This window comes from Carya illinoinensis, chromosome 11 (assembly GCF_018687715.1).
Source record: "Carya illinoinensis cultivar Pawnee chromosome 11, C.illinoinensisPawnee_v1, whole genome shotgun sequence".
In the NCBI taxonomy this organism is placed as follows: Eukaryota; Viridiplantae; Streptophyta; class Magnoliopsida; order Fagales; family Juglandaceae; genus Carya; species Carya illinoinensis.
The window spans coordinates 24955010-24974576 of record NC_056762.1 but is presented as its reverse complement, the minus strand read 5'-3'; the positions used below and the strand labels follow the sequence as shown (position 1 = coordinate 24974576).

At 31.9% G+C, this 19567-nt stretch overlaps 1 protein-coding gene across 1 annotated transcript; it reads left to right on the top strand.

Annotated features, from left to right (window-relative positions):
• The first annotated feature begins 4248 nt into the window (after positions 1-4248).
• LOC122280510 (zinc finger protein ZAT4-like) lies at positions 4249-5530 on the top strand. The gene has a single exon (XM_043091435.1). The coding sequence runs from the start codon at positions 4374-4376 to the stop codon at positions 5343-5345; it is 972 nt and encodes a 323-aa protein (XP_042947369.1). The 5' UTR covers positions 4249-4373; the 3' UTR covers positions 5346-5530.
• Positions 5531-19567: the final 14037 nt, after the last annotated feature.

Sequence of the window (19567 nt, the reverse complement as noted above, 5' to 3'; positions counted from 1 at the left end):
TAGACCCTCCAATTACTCTTTGAATAATATTTTTTATGAGAGGTGTTGTATATTCATTCTCAATTTAATCATCGTTCTCAACACGTATTCTTATGTGATATTAAATTATTAAAAAACTATTTATCATCCTTTAATTACTTTTCAGTCATTTAATATCACATAAACAAATAATAAGTGAGAAGATGATAAATAATATTTTATTATCCCTATCTGGTGCTATTTATTGTACAATGGTTATTCATAAATAAAGAAAAAATAAGAGATATGTAGGAGGAGGTTTTGACAAGGATTGTAAAATTGGGTTGACTAGATTGTGTTTGGTTGTTGGAGAAAGCTTAACTTATCTCAAATCAATCATTGATGGGACTCACTACTTTTTCAACTTCTAAATTAAACTCATCTCAACATACTTCATATATTCAAATACATATCTCAACCTATTTATATTCAAACACATCTCAATAAAACTTACAAAATATTATTATTTATAGATCAATTTAGATAATTTGAGTTCATCTTAACATCCAAACGCAGCCTTAACAAAAAAAATGGTATAAAGATAGAAACCAGGGGAATAGATTTTGATTTTTATTCCTTTTTACAATTGGGCTTTGGGCTGCAAATATTCAATTGCGTTATACTTCCAAATAATTCGTTAGTCATATGATTGGAACCATTTGAGATTTTATAAAACCCCCAACAACTTTTCTATCTCAAAATAGTTGAGATCACATTCATCACTCTTTTATATCTATCCCTTCATAGGTGAACTTCTAGTTTCCGCAACAAATTTGGGAATGCGTGCTATTTCAATAAAATTTTGCTACATATAGTTAATTTTGCGTATTCTTTATGTACTCTATGATGTGATTGGTCAAAATAATTAATTTTTATTAAAAAAATGATGCAACAAATTACATTAATAAAATACATAAAGAATATATAAAAATGATTGTACATAATATTTTTTGTTCAAGTAATTAAGGATTTAATATTTTTTTATGGGCAACATAATATAGGGTGGGTTGAACATTCTTTACATTTTGTGGTGGTGGAGTATTGTTTAAAATTTGTTGGTTTTCAATGCTATTGATTTAACACTTGATGGCGACGGAACATGGAGTGTTGTAGTGTTGGATTGGGATATAATGCTGTTGCTTGGTGGTGTGGTGTTGGAATTTGATCATTGGTTTATGCTTGCTGGTAGTTGGATTTGGTGCTTTGGGACCCTCCATTGTGTTAGTATTCATGTATGATGTAAACCCCCAAAGTTTAGAATTGTGGTGTGGCGTGTATTTTTGTGACTACTAATGGATGTGATGTCGATGATGATGAACCTTTTATCTTTTTCTTCTAATTTTGCTTCTATTAGTTTCTTACTTCTTTTGACTTTGCTTTAATTTTGTTAGTTCTCTTTCTTTTGTTTTTTTCTTTTTTCTTTTTTCTTTTTATAATTTTCCTAAAATTATGAGGCTGAGCGGCTTATTTAAAAAAATTGGAGTCCTTAATTTGAAAATGGACCGTAATTTGTATGTCCAAATTAAAATAAGCTTATCAAATACAAACAGAAAGGCCCAGTCCAATCTAAGCTGGGCTTATACTTTTCTTTAATGTTAGAAAGAGAGGACCTCTGTTTTCAAAAGTCCAAAATCAAGCACAGTCCAAAAATAGGCTTAAACCGAATCTTAACATAACAGTACAAACAAAATATAATTATTAATAAAAGACATCGATCCCATACTAAATCCTCTTTTTTTTTTTTAAAAAAAAAAAAATTATGCAAGGAGTTAGGCGATTTCGAATCCAAGTTTTTTATTTAGAAAATCTGATCATATGTCATCAAGTTATCAAACTCTTAGCAATACTAAATCTTCTTAGTTTTAGACAAATGTTAAGAGATTACAAACTAACATCAATTAACAAGAAATATCATATCTATTTATTTAAGGGATTACAAATTGACATATCATATAAAATTACGTAAGATAATAGATTTATTTTTATTAAATTTCCAAACATTTCTCTTTACTATTGGCGCCATAACACCCACAACAAGGTGAACTATATTGCAACAAAATAAATACTTTTTCATATTTTTCTTTTTCAACACTTAGCCCTTGTTTGTTTTTGTAGGAGATCAAATTAAAAGTCGAATAAAATATTATTAAAATTTATTTTTTTAATATTATTTTGAGATTTAAAAATGTTAAATTATTTTTTTTATGTGAAATTTAAAAAAAAATTGTAATAATTAAACAAGATGTGATAAATTGAGAAGAGTTGTAAAAGCAAACGAGACCTACTCTATATCGATAACAATTAGATTTACAATTTCTTCCTATCATTTTGTATCCTAGTTTTACCATTGTTATTTATAACATTGGCAAAGAGAAATTCGACATGAAAGTCTTATACCACACATCACACTTAATCAACATGTGATTTACATTTTTTATCCTTTTATCTTAATATTTAAATATTTGTATTTAAATAGAATGACGAAAATAACAAATTACATATTAGCTAGATTGAGGTATGTGGTATAAGATTTCCTTGTAGTAGTTTTACAGTGACAAAAGGAGGCAGGATCTTTGAAATTTTTATGAATCATGCAAGTATCACTAATTTTAAATTGTGATATATACCATCAATTTTGCCTTTTTTTACTGGTGGAATATTAGCTACCAACTTCCATTGAGGCAGAAAGACAACCCAAAAAAAGAGAAGGTATCAAGAGCTTTATATATATATATATATATTAAAAGAAAATCAAGGAGCTTCTTATGCACAATGTGATGTATAGTCACTTCAGCAAGTGGACCAATTCTTCCGCTCAAGTTGCTTAATTCAGAGGTTTATTTTACTCTCTCTTCGAAAATAAATAAATAAATAAAAATTAAAAATAGAAAGAAAAAATCGTCTTATATTTGGACCAAGTATCCGGAAACAAACTCATACCACAGGTAGGGTGGGGAGAAGTTTCCGGTTACATTGAAAATTCATATGATGCACAAACGACCAATAACATTAGACAAAAGTCTTGGCTGCAATTACTTCCAAACAAACCCCAGTACTGTGCTTTGAGTTGTAAGACTGAGCAGCCACCCATTTGACTTGGTAACCCCAATATTCACCGACTAAACTAAATGCATCACAGAATTTATGAACACGGCATTGAAAGAGGCAGCTCAATTTTCATGCACACCAGCGCTTTGTAATTAATTATTGTGGTGTATTTGACGGACTATATACTTCCTCTTCCTCTAAATCTTTCAATTAGGAGAATCGCGTGAGTTGGTAAAATCTAAGAAATATGAAATTAAAAATAGAAATGTTTTAGATACAAATAGATCTAACAAAAGAAAACACACAAATTGACGTGACTTATTGTGGTATATTAGATTGTTAAACTACTTTTATAATAAAATAGATCTAACATATCATATGAAATCATATTAATTTATAAGTTTATTTGTGTAAGATTTTTTTATAATTATAATACTTCTTATATAAGAAGATTGACGACTGGGGAGTGGTGTGTCGGCTGAAGGTGGTGCTTGGAAAGACAATTTTGTTGCGAAAACGCAATTGGAATGGGTCCCAAATTTGAGCAAAAGAAATTGAAGCATCATGTAGCATAGTTTTGAGGTAGGGAAAACGTGAAATGGTGCACTTTTGAGCTATGCAATTGGACATCTCAATATGTTTGTTAACATGTCCACAACCGACGGGGAAAAGTTGGTTAAGATGTTAAAATTCAATCGGCTAAAGATCAAATCATGCAATATGGCTTTGAAACAAAAGGTTTGCATGATAAATCCGACCAACAAACTTTAAATTAAAACCATGCTGCATGATCAACTTTATAATGGGAGGGGGCAAAAATTGGAGAGGGATGATGCTCTTGGCAATGAATAGCACCATATCCCTTCATATTTATGGAATATAATTGAATGTATTAAAAGCCCAGAAAAGAGCTGTATAATTGCCAGTTTGGCAATTTATGAGCTTGCAAAAAGTGGTAAAAAGAAGAGCTTATTATCCAGATGGGGCAAGGTTTGCATGTTACTTGTCCCACTTTCACCACTCATGATCACACTTTGTCTTTTTTTTTTTTTTTTTGGTTGCCGCTCTGAAAAATAAAATTAACTAAGAAATATGTATTTTTATACCAAAAACCATATTATTTTTTGGGTTGTGCTGTCTTTTGGTGGAGGAATGCTTGTCACCTACTCCTTTTAAGTTCCCAATCTCTCAATGCTTCTCAAAGTCTCATAGGCACAGATAGAGAGAGAGAGAGAGAGAGAGAGAGTAAAAAAAAAAAAAAAGCTTCGATCTTTGCTTGCTTTGTTTCTTCTCTCTTTTCTGTGCCAATGGAGAGGCACAAATGCAAGCTCTGCTTCAGGACTTTTGCTAATGGGAGAGCTTTGGGTGGTCACATGAAGGCTCATTTGGCCAACCTGCCTCTTCCTCCAAAGCCACTGCAACTCGGTGGCCATACTGAGCCAGCCTTATCTTCATCTTCTTCCTCGGGTGAAGAACAAGAAGAGGATCAAAGCCTCGGAGAAGAAGCTGAGGACAAAGCTTTGGTTTATGGATTGAGAGAAAATCCCAAGAAAAGCTTCAGACTTGCAGATCCTGAGTTCTCTTTTGCGGTCGATGCTGGGTCTGTGGTCCAGGATAGGGAGAGCGAGACCGAGTCAAAGAACCCAACTCGCCAACGATCTAAGCGGAATCGGAAACCGAGTGTGTCGGAGATTCAGAGTCAGAACTTGGAAATGAAGAAGCCAAAGCCCAGTTCCAGTTTGGTCGACTCGCCCGAGCTGCTGAGTTCGGTTTCTGATACTTCTCCAGAAGAAGATGTTGCTATGTGCCTGATGATGCTTTCGAGGGATATATGGATGAGAAACAACGAGGAGCAAGATGAAGAACAAGGTAAACAAGTCCAAAGATCGGTCAAAGTTAAGGTTCGGGAATCCGAGGAGATCAAAATTAGGAAGGTTCGAGGGAAGCATCGGTGCGAGAAATGTAAGAAAACGTTTCGATCCTTTCAAGCTCTGGGGAGTCACAAAACGATTTGCTGCAGAGATGAAACGGGTAATGATGGCAATGAGAGAATCTTTGAATGCCCGTTTTGTGACAAAGTGTTTGGGTCTGGACAAGCACTTGGTGGCCACAAGAGATCTCACCTCTTGGGTTCTTCTTCAACAACAACAACAACTACTACAACAATCGTCACAAATGCTGCTACTTCAAGTCCTTTGAAATCGGAGACAAGTGCCATAGATCTCAACTTGCCTGCTCCGGTGGAAGAAGATGTTTTCAGTGTGGTCTCAGATGCATAATTCTTTGATTTCTAACATCTCATGCTGTTTTGTTTAATTGGGTAAACTGGGTTTCCTGTGTAGGCTGTAGTTAGAGCATTTTTCCTTACTTTTGTTAGTAAATCAAATGCTTTTTGGTGATCCATCCACTGTATGTCTAACTATTATTTATATTTGCAGCAGTGACTTCAATTCAGTTCTCTGAATGATGATGCACAGATTTACTTTTACAAATTCTAAGTAGTGTGTAGCTTGACAAAATTCTAGTGCTTGGTTATGGCCAATTCAAAGGATTCATACTCCAATAAGGTGCAGCAACCATGAATGAGTAGCAGAACCCATGATTTTAAAAGTGTACCCCATTTTACTGAATACTGATGATAAAAGTGTTGTAGGTTTGCTTGTGGACCAAGACAAGTTGGGTCTTTGAAAGTACCAAAGTGTATCGATTCTGTTAACATGCCCTGCACACCTCCTCCCCCTCTCAGCTCTTCAGAAAACTGTCCTTTCTCCCTTTTTTTTTTTTAATTCACTTTAGAAGTCTCTTTTTTTATTTTATTTTATTTATATTGTTGTAGTTCTCTTCTCATCATTTTAGCTCTCTATTTCTGCTGTTACCCTGCTGAGTTTGTTCTTTTGGCGTGAAGCATAGAATCAATGATTTTGAAGATGAACAGAAACTGAAAGCTTTAAATTGACGAAAATAACCTCCAAGAAGACTTGTTTTTTACTTTCTTGGAGATGGGATTCTGAAAGTAGTTAGGATATATATTTTTGCCTTATAAAAAAAAAGAGAGAGAAATATTTTATTTCATCACCTTTGCTTTTTTGGATATTTTTGATAAGGACACTCCTAATATAAATGAGTATTCAATATACACACTAATATAAATATAAATGAGTTTTTTTAATTTTTCTTTGATAATTTCTTTAAACCTTCTTAACCATTAAGAAAAAAATAAAAAAATATAGATATAAATTTACTAATAGTCTCTTCTTTAATTATTAAGAAAAAATAAAATAAAAATAAAAATATATGAGTTGATACATTTACTGACATATCCATTAGTCATACTATCATTTTCTTTTTGACAATCATCCACCGGAGTTTTTTTTTTTTAAATTTTCTAATATATTTATTTAAAAAAATTAATAAAACCTATTATTATTTACAAACCATTTTATCATTATTATAGGAATTCTAAAATACTTCAAAAGTCCAAACCAGCCATCAAAATTAAACAGATGCAGCACTAATAAGTAATGAATTTTACTTGAAAGTCCTCTCACGGCACTAACCAACAAAACAAGTGGCTTTTTTATTAGTTGAAACTGCTACCATACTGCCCAATTTATGATTATGGGATCAGATCATCAATTTTATTAGCTACCACTTCTCATGTGAAAAATTATTATGGAATTTGAGAGTATGGATGTTCTTATATTTTCATTTATCGCAAAATGACATATTATTAAATTGAAAAGTTCTTACAAAATGTATTTTCTTTCTACTCTTATTTCACTACCATAGTAACATAGTCCATCAACCTTTAAAAATGTATTTGCATTTTACAGACTCATTCAAAACTACTTCCAGTTTTTTTCCTCATACATACATACATATATACATACATATATATGTGTGTATATATATATATATATTTATATATATAAAGTTTGTGGGATCTAGTTCTATTGATAGCTATCCCATGAAGACACAGTTTTCCTCCGAACTATTCATCTATAAAGATGATTGTGTATCCTACGCATGTAATGACCACATATTTTTTTTTAAAATATAATTTATAAAATTGCCACGTGTCTTTTTAGTAAAAAAAAAGGTGTTTCTCACATCTTAAAGAGACGTGGTAAATTTATAGAATGATTGAAATTTAGTGACTCCGCGTTATTTTGGAAGAAAACTATATCCATCCCATAAAACTATTTGCTTATAAAAATAATTGGGGAACATGGCTTGGAGGGGATCCAAACTCTCCAAATCAACAAGCACGGCTTCTTATTCATTCATAACTGAAACTTGTTCATTACAAATCATCTCTTTGATTACAATAGAATTAAACTCAGTCGGTCCATCTTCAATCGAGCAGCATTCTCCCTCTGTCTGCAAAGCTCTCTTAGCAAGTTCATGAGCTATTCTGATTCCTTCTCTAAAAATAAAGCCAAAATCTCAATCTAATCTTTTAGTTAAGACACATCTGATGTCTTCTACAATTGCCCCATCCAAGCATCTATAGGAGCATTAATCTCTTTTAAGACTTTAATCACCTTTTGTGCATCATCTCCTTCAAAATTTACATTTATGATGTTCATTTCTAAGATTAACTTCGGCCCTTCATTTTCTAAATACTAAAATATCGTGCTATTTACAATTACAAACCTTGAAAGTTGAAACGAGCAAGGTATATGGCCCAAAGGATGCTCTTTTTTTCTCTTTTTTAATGTCAATCTTTACCACTCAATAAAGATTTGATCGCTTTTGACCCCTTTTTAAGAGAATTATGCATAAGGAAATCTGACCATTATGTATCTAAAAAGAGCAATGTTACATACAGTCACTTTTGCGTACTCCCTACGCACTCTACTGATATGATTGGCTGGATTAATTTTTTTTTAATATCCAACCAATCATATCACTGAAGTGCACAAAAGAGTGCACAAAAATGACTGCACATAGAATTTTTGATCTAAAAATTATCAGGTAAGAAACAAACTGTCTTAAACACTTCTATACTTAGGTCATCTACTTTGTAACAATTGAGATTGATCAGAGAAAGATATTCAGCATCATCGTTTTAATCATTTTAATTTCATCGTCCCTCGATATTTCATCAAATAATTGATAAATAATAAATAATAAATAATTTTTCATTTAATATTTTTATATTTCTCATTGGAATATTGGAAACTCTATGTAAGTTGTGGAACTTTGCATATTTTTAGTTAAATTTCATTTAAATTATTCACTACAAAGAAATGCTGTCCTCCAAAGAATGAATGCTGTTGTGATTCTTTGATTCCATGCCCTCCTGATGTCCGTACTACAGAGTATGAAGTGAGTAACGTGCCTTCCTATTCGCTTTAACCAATACCCCAAAATGCAAAGGAAAACGTTGTCACTTTCCTTTCTTTCTCGCTCGCGCATCTTTCTCTTCTTTGTTCGGTGCTAAAAATTAGGCTCACCCTTCTAATTTCTTTAAACAAGTTGGCGTGTTTTAAAAGGCAAAACAGTTCAAGATATTCTCTTCCAACTTTAACAAAAAAAAAAAAATGAAGAATTAAATTAGAGTTGTAGTTTTCTTTTTGATATAAGGATAAAATTATTTTATTGCTCAACAAGTCTTACAACATCTCAAAAGATACAATTGCCTGAATACATGTTGGAATTTCTTCCAAACCAATGAATCTTCTTGTAAAGATAATATTTCTCGAGCAAGATTATGAGCAATCTGATTAGCTTTTTTTCTTGTATGGATAATTGACCAAAAGACATAAGAATTAAGCAAAGCTATGGTATCCTAAATTAACCAACCTGCATGTGACCAGTCTAGATTTTTCATTAAAAAATTGTTGACCACTTGTAAGGCATCTCCTTCCATTATAAATGATCGAATGCCCATTTATTTAAAGAAATTTGTAGCAACCATTACAACATAAGATTCAGCCATCCAAGAATTTGCATATGGACTTCTAGGAGCATTAAGAGAACCTATCACCTAGCCTTATCTATCTCGAATAATCACATCTATGCTAATCTTTCCCTTCGCCTTATCAATCGCAGCATCCCAGTTGGCTTTGTAACAATACTGATTATGAGGCTTAGTCCAGTTCTAATTGATCTATCCAATATTTTGTTGATAAGACTTTTGCAGTTCTGTGCATTTTTAAAAGCTAGCCAATCTTACTTTACTAATAGTTAATATTTATTTAGAGCTTTTGTTTATATTTTTCATAAAATGGAATATGAGATCCCCAAAGTACTATAAATATGATTTAAGTTCATTTTGGTAGATTAATAATAAATTTATTAGTAATAACTTATAAAATATGGGTCCCTCATGTATTCTATATTACTCTATTTTAAGTTTCATACAAGAATTCTATAATTTTTAATTTGTAAATAATTAAAAATTATTTTGCGAATAGTTACCGTTTCAAAAGTTTCTAGTGCATAGATATTTTGTAGCTTTAATCGGGCAAATTAGGGGACAATTTTAAGACATGTTAGTAGAAGGAAATTAAAGATACTTTGAGAGTCTAGAATCCCTCCCCTTTAATCATATTCCCTTGTGATAAAATCAACCCACTATGTTATGATGGAGTCTGACCAAATACGCACTCCCTCCCTCCCAAAAAAACAAAAACTCACGAACTTCATGCATCACTCTCCAATGATTATATTATATGAACATCGACTTGTAATTTAATGTGTTACGTCAGATCAAGTCATATTAACTTGAATATCATAAATTTTAATAAACTTTACAATGAATTTGTGGGTCGAGACAAAAATCACCTTACCACGTGTTTGAGTTCGAGCATATCGAATAGATCTTAGACTATATATAAGCAAATATTAATTCCACCTATTTAATTAAAAAAAAAAATTCCACCTATTTAATTAAAAAAAAAAAAAAACTCTTCTATCTTAATCTATTAATATTATATTGAATTTGCATGGAACCAGCAGATTATGGTAAGAGTTGTCAAAGCCGGATCATATGGGTTTTGTAACCCACACTTTAAATGGTCAAAGAAATGTGTCACACAAATTGTTGGTAATTTGCAGCCACGTTGAGGACCATAAAGGGTAATCCACGTGGGGATCCGGCTTGCGTAAATTGTGCCACGCTTTATGAAAACCGGGAGCACAAAACTCAACAGGGGCTGAAGTGGCAGACCTTTTCGGTCAACTTATGCATCAGAATCTCATTTTCTTGGGCAAATGCCAAATGGGCCCCATGATTACCCCTTTTTTTTTTTTCCATGCAAATTTGATTTCATTTATAGAGACGAGTAATCCATGGGCCATGGCCCTTGATCTCCTGGTTTCGCTGCTAAGGAATCAGGACCAGGGACGGCCCGGCCGCCGAAAGAATAATTTAATTTATAAAATTTAAATTATATAAATACTTTTTTAAATTAAATTGTTTCATGTAAATGACGTATGGTATAAATATTTTTAAATAAAATTACTGAATAAAAAAAGCACACCATTACGTATAACTCAGTGCATGAGAAGAAAATGAAAAAAAGGCTGCTGGACTAGAAGTTCAAGCTTTTGTAAAGACCCCAAAAGAGTCGATTTGTTGATGCCTAACAAGTGGACTAATGAATAGTAGTTGAGAGTTGCATTAGAAAATGATTCACTGTATTTGTCAATCAGTTTTGTTATATAAAATTATTTTTGTATATTTTTTACGTATTTTATTGATGTAATTGATCAAAATGATTATTTTATATTAAAAAAATGACCTAACCAATCACAAAGAATACGCCATAAAGTTTTTGTTTGCGAATTTTCAATTGTATTAATGTATTTATTGAAATTTCCCATCAGTTAAACAACTTGAATCTATAACAAAATTACCTCATGCCAATTGCGGCGGCACCGACGCGTAGGGTTCATGGGCAGATCGATAAGATGAGGTGTTAAATGTGGCAGATGCAGGAGATTTAAGGACGAGAAATCTAACAGTTTCATCCTTAATTATACCTATATAATGTATGGAGTAAAAGTGGGACATGGGACTCATATGTCATTGTCGCTTACTAATCTTTCGCTTGTTTTCTAGAAATTGGTGCTTTCTGGCAACCTTTGGCTTTGTGAGAGGAAGGGGGAAAACGAGGGAGGAGCAACGCACCCCTTACTCCGGTGGACTGTGTGGATAGGGGAGATGTATTGAACTTGTACGACTTTCTACGCTTCTGAACTTTGCGGCCATACATAACCATTATTCTGACCTGGTTCCATAGTTGTCCACATGCATTCATTGTTAAAAGATGAAGGGAAATGAAAAGGGTAAGTTATAAATCACATGTATCTGCTAAAAAGATGAAGAAGAACGTACGACAAAGTAGGTGATGGTCTATGGAACATATTCCCAAGGTTTCTTTTAAACAAATCATTCCAATTAAACAACCAATGTAAAGAGCTAATAAATTCAATTAATTGATCAAACGATAACTTGATATAAATCTTGTTGAATTGAGTAGTTATAGAGTATGTAAATACCGTACAATTCTTTTAAAAAATAGTGAAATTTATTATTAATAAATTAATTTTTTTTTAATATAGGTTTTATATTTACTCATTTTTAACAAAATAATTGTATGATATTTACATATTTTATGAATATAAATATTATTTCTCTAGTATTAAATTGATTAAATCAGTTAGACAACTAAGCTAAATTTCAATTCAGTTTTGAGTAATAATTTGTACAAATTTTAATATGCAAGTAAAATACAATAAAACTCACAACAAAAATATAAAAAACAGTACTTTCTAGTGGGGTCCACTTTAGGGGAAAAAAGGTGCACACTTAAGACTTGCACCTACTATTATCTTTGACATTACATGAATATTAAATATTATGAAAAATATTTAGAATAATATTAGATATAATTATAAATTATGCAAGTATCGTATATTTTTTTTGAAAATGAATAATGTTTATTATTAAAAAATTAATTTTTTTATAAAATATTATATTTACTCATTTAAAAAAAATACGAGACATTTGCATATTTTATAATTATAAATATTTTATTAATTATTAAAATATCCTTATGTACCAGACGACAAACATGTACAACTGCTTTTTGGAAATTCACAAACTGTGCTTCTTTGCTTGACTATATAACTGTTATTAGGGGCTGCGTCAGGAAGGGCCAAATCAGCAATCACAGACCCTTACCCTCGATGACCAGATTTAAATGACCGACTAAACAGGCCAGCCATTAAGGATCCCTTTAGACTGTTAGTTAGGCTTAGGTAGTCTGGTTTTTACTTTGACAAAATTGACATACACAGAATTTCAAGCCGACACGGTTTGACAAAATTGACATACACAGAATTTCAAGCCGTCACGGTTAGACTTTTCAGTTTTCACTTGTGAAAATTCCATAAATTGTTTAATTTCTAGTTATTGTAATTAGTAATTGAGATAATTAGAACTTTTATGTACAAAATAATTTATATTAAGAGTTTGATTTTAAGTATATTAAGCTAAATAACTAAGTCATCTAAAACTTAACATTTGGCTTATTGAAAAAAAAAATACAAAAGAATATATATATATATATTCAAACAAAAAATGAATCTGAGAATACAAAAAGAGAAATACTAAAACTTTAAGTTTCCTCTACTTCTTTTGTATTTCTGTATTTAATTTTTTTTTTAATAAACTACGTGACATCACAGTAGTATCACGTCGAAATGATCATCTGAACGATGAACAAATGATCAAGTCGCATTATTCTTAAATTTTTATTAGAAGTTGGTCTCGTTTGACTCTGAGTTCGATTTTAATTTAAATTCTTTGATTGTAAGCTGTCATAAGTGGTCATACTTTTGAGTTTTAATTATTATTCAGATTCTATAATGAAAATACTATTTGCTTTAGAATTACAAAAGTGTTCATTCATATTTTGTGAAATAAGTTGTTTTCTCATTCTAATATGTCTACGGCCTCAATAGGGTACATCAAAACCTTCATTCGATTGGCATATATCGAGTGGGTCAATTAATTATAAAAAGTCATACTTGACAAACATTAATAAAAAATCATTTTCCTATAGAATATATATATACATATATATATATATATATATATATATGTATGAGTTTTATTAAAACTTTATATCCAACATATTTATATCCTAATGGGTTTAGACTAACTCAAACATAATTAATTAATGAGTTACAATAAGACAAGAATACTTATAGATTTAGTCATAGTGAGACACGAATGTTTCTAGATTTTATGATGGTCATAAGTCTATAAATAGCAATGGGGGTTAAAGGGTTTTCACTGACAGCATAATTGTGCTTCTAGTAATCAGGAGATACTCAAATGTAAAGTTGTTAGGTTGATCATTCTCTCATAATCATGTTAGATTCTTCATATAACTGTAAAAGGTAAAGGTACATGTTTTAACTATTATTTATTATCGTTGATCATAGAAAATTAAAAATCCAAATATTGATATTCATATTAAAATATTTAACAATATATTCTATCAATTATCCAAATACACGATAAATACTCCAAAATATATTTTTATGATTTTCATCATGATTCACTACTAGTCTTCCACAATGCAAAATGCATTCTGTCTTGAAATTGTTGCGATGTCTTTTCTTTCTTTTTTATCCCTAATAAATTTTGGTAAGTTTGTACTTAGTGTCATATAAGGAAGAAATGAATACTTGATCTTCTATATGGAACACATATTTTCAATCTATTATGGCAATTTGATAGACTGGTTTGGAGGATATTCTCCCAATTCAGTTTGGAGAAAATACTTATGATCTTCACATGTTCCTTTTTCTTTTTCCCTTTTATTCCTCATTTCTTATTTCACATTTCATTAACAAGAAAAATTCAAGGATCAAGAAGATCAAGGACATAGATCACAAAATCAGCTATTGTCATTTTGCTTGTCTCATAATTACTTCTCTTCTAATAGGACTATGTTTTTATACTTTTTTCCCAAAAAATGAGTTGCTCTTTTACTCTTTCTCCAATAGTAATGTCCTCTTAGATTTTTCCACTTCTAGTCACACAATTGTTGCGATACATTTTTTTAGTGCTGCTACTTTAAGAGTACTGTTACATTTATAAAAAAAAAATTATATAAAAATAATCTCACAAACTGACATTGTTTCATCTGATCCATTAAATCTATTTTACAATAAAAATAATTTTATAATTTGACAAATCACATCAAATCAGACTAGTTTACGAGACTATTTCTGTGTAATCCATTTATAACTAAAGTATTTCTAAAATAAATGGTTTTCCATTCAGTGGTATTTGAATGGAAATGACAAATTCTAGAATAATAAATAATGTTGTGATTTTATTGTTTTCAAATTTTTTAAATTTTGAGTTTCAGTTTTCGTAATTTTATTACTTTTGTTATTCTTCTTCAATTTGCAACATTTGATTTTGTTATACTTTAACGTGTTTTTCCAATAAAGCTAAAACTTGTTTATCTTTAAGTGAAATTCTTTTCAATTGCTTAATCGAATTGGATGATCATGTGAGGTTGACATTTTTCAAAAATCCTATACCTATAATAGTAAATGCTGTAAGATTTATCTTTCTCTTGAGTTAAGAGGATGTTTTGGGGATGAGATGAGATAATAATTTTGTGAATAATAGTAAGATGATTTGTGAATAATAATAAGATAGTTTGAGTTAAGTATTTATTGAATTTTGAGAAAGAAGATAGAAAAAGTCGGATAAAAAATAGAAATATTATAAAACTAAAATATTGTTAGAATATAATTTTTGTTCTGAAATTTGAAAATGTAGAATTGGTTTTTTTTTTCTTTTTTTGAAAATTTAAGAAAGTTGTAATGATTAATTTGAAAGTATCTGTATTTGGATGATGTTTAAAAAGAAAATATGATGTGATGAGATGAAATAAGATGGTATGGCTGCATGGGATGGGATAAGACTATTTAATTGGTTCAAGAACTTAAAGAACATCTCTACTCACTTTATTTATTGCTGAGTGTTTTTTTTTTTTTGGTCAAAGTGGATCTCTATTCAGTTATCTATCTTGTTTGTTTTCACAATCATTCTCATTTCATCTAATTATTACAACTTTTTTCAATTTTCACATAAAATAAAATAAAAAATTTTAAATCTTAAAATAAAAATAATATTAAAAAAATATATTCTAATAATATTTTATTTAACTTTCAACATTTATCTCAACTCATTTCATCTCATATGTGAAAATAAATTAGGCTATTTCTCTTTCCAATAAAAATTTATATGAAAATAATAAAATATACAATAAATGAGTGTAATAAATAAGTTATTATATGCACCTGTTAATGGCATCCTTTTCTAAACTGCACAAACATTTTGAGTTCATGTTCTAACATTTATAAAAACTTTTACTATATCCTATTAAAAAATGAACGGATAATAAGTGTCATTGATAGGGAGGAGATGAGAAATTGGATGGCAGAATTTGATCAAGAGTAGGATTTCGATTTGAGTCTATAATTTAAATTTTCATATATTAAAAATTAGTCTTGAATTGGCATAAAATCCCAACAAGGTTTTAGGTTTTTCAAAATCTTAATTTTTAAATCTTGGTTACTTCTTTATTGGCTTAGGGGGAAGCCTATTATTGTTTTCTAGTATATATGTTGTCATAGAATTTTGCCTAAAAGGAAAAGAATATGAGAGAGAGAAAGAGGCATAGAGCCCTTATCTTTAGGGGTGACAATAAGGGTTTTCAAGTCGAGTTTGTGTCATGTCAAATCATAAATATTTAATTATATGGATCAACCAGCTCGAACCAAACCCGTTAAGTTAAACGTGTCAAACTTTCAAACCTTAACTCGATCTATTTAGATAACGGGTCGTGTTACCCATTTAATAATTAATTAAAAATAGGTTAACACGACACAACTTATTTAAATTCGTTTTATGTAAATAGGTTGAACTAACATGCATAACCCATTTGATATGATTAACATCATTTCACACAAAAGTTAAAATCTATATTTATTAGTATCACAATATTAAAAAATAAATTAGACTACCTAACAACAAGATATCAATATTTTTCAAATTTTAACATATAATAAAACCAATACTAGAAACTTTACAATAATAAATATGAGCATACGTCCAAAATTATAATTTCAATAATAAAAACACAAGTATATTGAGAAATATAACTCAATAATAATAAAATTATAATTTTGAAATAAAATCTAAACAATGTCAAAATGGGGTTGACCCATTTATAAATTATGTCTTAATGGGTTAATCCGTTTTGAGCCAAACTTATTAACATCAAACTCAAATTCGCTAATTTTGTATCATGTTTGTGTTGAATTCACGAGTCGTATCACATGATGTCACTCCTACTTATATTGATACTAATACTCTTATAGGAAATATATTTGCATAGAGTTTTGCTACATACACGTACAGTCGCACATTAATCTGTGTACCAATACTGATTTATTCATACTTAAAATTTAAATTAACACTGTTTTCAATAAAATCTACTTTTTGATCAATCACATCATATTGGTGCACAGATTAGTGAACAATTATACTTACAACTATATTTTTTCATTTGCATATATAAATGGACTTCCATTAATATTTATAATAATTACGAAGAATTATGGAGTGGATATACCGATAAACACTACTCATTCCAGTTGAGCCCTTTAAGATGGAGAGTCCTCTAAGGGCCATGTTATTCCACGACTTTTTTTTATTTTCTCTAGTTAATAAAATCATTATTCTTTGTTATATTTTCTATTTTAGAAAATATATTCTCATTTTTAAAAAATAATAAAATTAAGGTTTTATTTATTTTCACAAATTATCTCATTTTATCTTATCTAATCATTACAATTTTCTTAAATTTTCAAACAAAATACAAAAAATAATTCAACTTTTTTCAAATCTCAATACAAAAATAAGATTAAACAATTTTATTATAACAATATTTTATTTAACTTTCAATTTTTATCTCATTTTATCTTATTTGTATAATCAAACGAAGCATTTGGAATTCATCGGGACAAGGACAACAATTATTTCTCCGAACACCAACATATTTTGGCCTAGTTTTGATAGAAAGATGCTATTGACAGTTGCCATAAATTGATAGTTGCCATATTTTCCAAATTCTCCATCTCTAAAAAATATGTCGTCTTAATTCTAGGAATCTGTCTAATTTATATAATTAGTCTACTTACCTTTTATACATGTTTCCATACTTAGTCTCTTGTATATCTATATATTTATAAAGTGGTACACAAATAAATATACAGTTCTGAATGAAAATCACTCTCCCTCTCAGTTTTTAACATGGTATTAACCTAACTAATCTCTACCCCCTGCCAATATGGCCTACTCCTTGCTCGCATCGTCGTTCTTCACCACCTCCCCAAATCCTTCAGCCCACTTCATCGGTAACACACTTTCCACTTCCTCCTTTAGTTTTTTTTTTTCGATCGGCACCACCACTAGGTGGTGGACAGCAGCGTAAGCCACCATATATGCCACCACGCGTGATGCCTGTGACGCCCCCAAATCTCCACGCACGGACACGGGAAAATCGAGACGTCCAGATGATGACAACACGGGTCACCACCCTATCGACAAGTGTTAAGTATGTAAAAGCAACAAATGTGCAAAAAGAAATACGCAGCGGATAAAGAAAGTTATAATTAAGTACCAGAATTTTTCTTATTTAATACAAAACTGTTCAAAACATATATGATAAAATATTACAAAGCACAAATGTTATTTTTAAACCAAATAACAAAGCTTAAAATTTAATTTTAGCACCCCGGTGGAACCGCATCCTCGGGCTCGGCCTCCTCCTCTTCCTCGAACTCTGCACCAAAATCTACGGTACCAAAAATGGTGCCACAGGTAAGTAAAATCCAAACACCATTAGATAAAAACATATTAACTCAAACAACATGCATGGAAGAATGTAATGCACATGTCCCATAAAACCATAATTGCCAAAAATCTCATTTGGCCCAAAAACATATCCTTTCCAAATATCATGGCAAAAGTATCATTTGGCCCTTATCCAACTCAAACCATTAACCAATTAATCTGTATGCACCATGACCTCCCCTAGGGGTTATCTGCACACCCTGGCTCCAGTGCCACACCGCAGGTAACGACCACACGTGTGACACCTAAACGAGCGATGCCCAGTTCCGCGCCCCGCGCATTCGTAGCCAAGCATCCTCTAGCTCTTGCCAGCGAAGGGCCACGGAGTCGGTGCGTAGAGCGATGCCCAGTTCTACGCCCGGCACGTTCGTAGCCAAGCATCTTCTAGCCCCCGCTCCCGTCGTCATCCAGCGACAACTCAGGGGACGTCACTCAGTATATTACGCTCTCGAGTGACCAGAGGAGCTCTACCGGGATAATAACTCATCGCGGCTTGGGCTCGTGAGACACACGCACTCGAAAATCCACTTACGCTAATAAAATAGGATTTTCTCAAATTAAATAAAACGCACGTGCATGCACCATGTAAATACAAATTCAATGCACAAAACAACCAACCAACTATAAATCAACAAAATCAAGCAACTCCGTCCTCCATCTATCCGACCCCCAAACTCCTCGGACTCAGTTCGGAATCAGCCAACCAACAGTAAATATTTATTAAATGAGCAAAATATATTTAAATCTAAAATTAGGGTTTGGAAAATACTTACAGTGCTATATGATATTTTTTAAAAGCTCGCGGCGTTGCAAACGGCGGAGGAAAAGCAACGTAATAGTGTAATTTACATTGTTGCCGTGGGTAATAAATTACCCACTTTCGAACGGGAACAAACCAAGGCATGAAATTGATAGGGAAAGGTCTTGAGATATTTATGAAGTTAAAGGAAACGAGTTTTGGCCGTGTGTAGTGGTGGAAACGGCGAAGGAAGCGGATAAAGCTCAAATCGGAGTTGAGCTTGTGGGAGCTGCTTCGGCAACGGATCGAGGCCAGAAATGGGTGGTTTAGGTCGGCAAGAGGTGGGGGAAGAAGCTGTGAAGAGATGGTGGCCGGAGGTGGTGCGACGGCGCCAGAATCGGTGAAAAATCGTGTGGCTTGGAGGAGCTCATGGTGGCTAACGGTGGCTCGGATGGAGATGAAACTTGGTGGGGATATTCACCGGTGAGAGGGGAAGAAAATTGGGTGAGTGGTGTAGGCCACGCCGCCGGCGAGGGGCGGTTCTGAGCTGCGAAAGCAACCGGCGACAGGGGGAAAAACAGAGTAGGTGCCGTGACTTCCAGGGGCTCGTGGCGACTAACGGTTGGTCCGATAGCTCTGAAAATTGGTGGGGATGAAATCTGGTGAAAGGGGAAGAGAATGGTGGGGGTGGTGTACAACACAGCCACCGGACGGTAGCTGTGACGCCCCCAAATTCCGTTTGGGATTGGACGGACATTTGAAGCGTCGAGACATGCAACACAAGGTTACCTGCCCCC

What these genes read in the sequence shown, in the direction of transcription:
- LOC122280510 (XM_043091435.1), top strand. Translation starts at nt 4,374, where the DNA reads ATGGAGAGGCACAAATGCAAGCTCTGCTTCAGGACTTTTGCTAATGGG.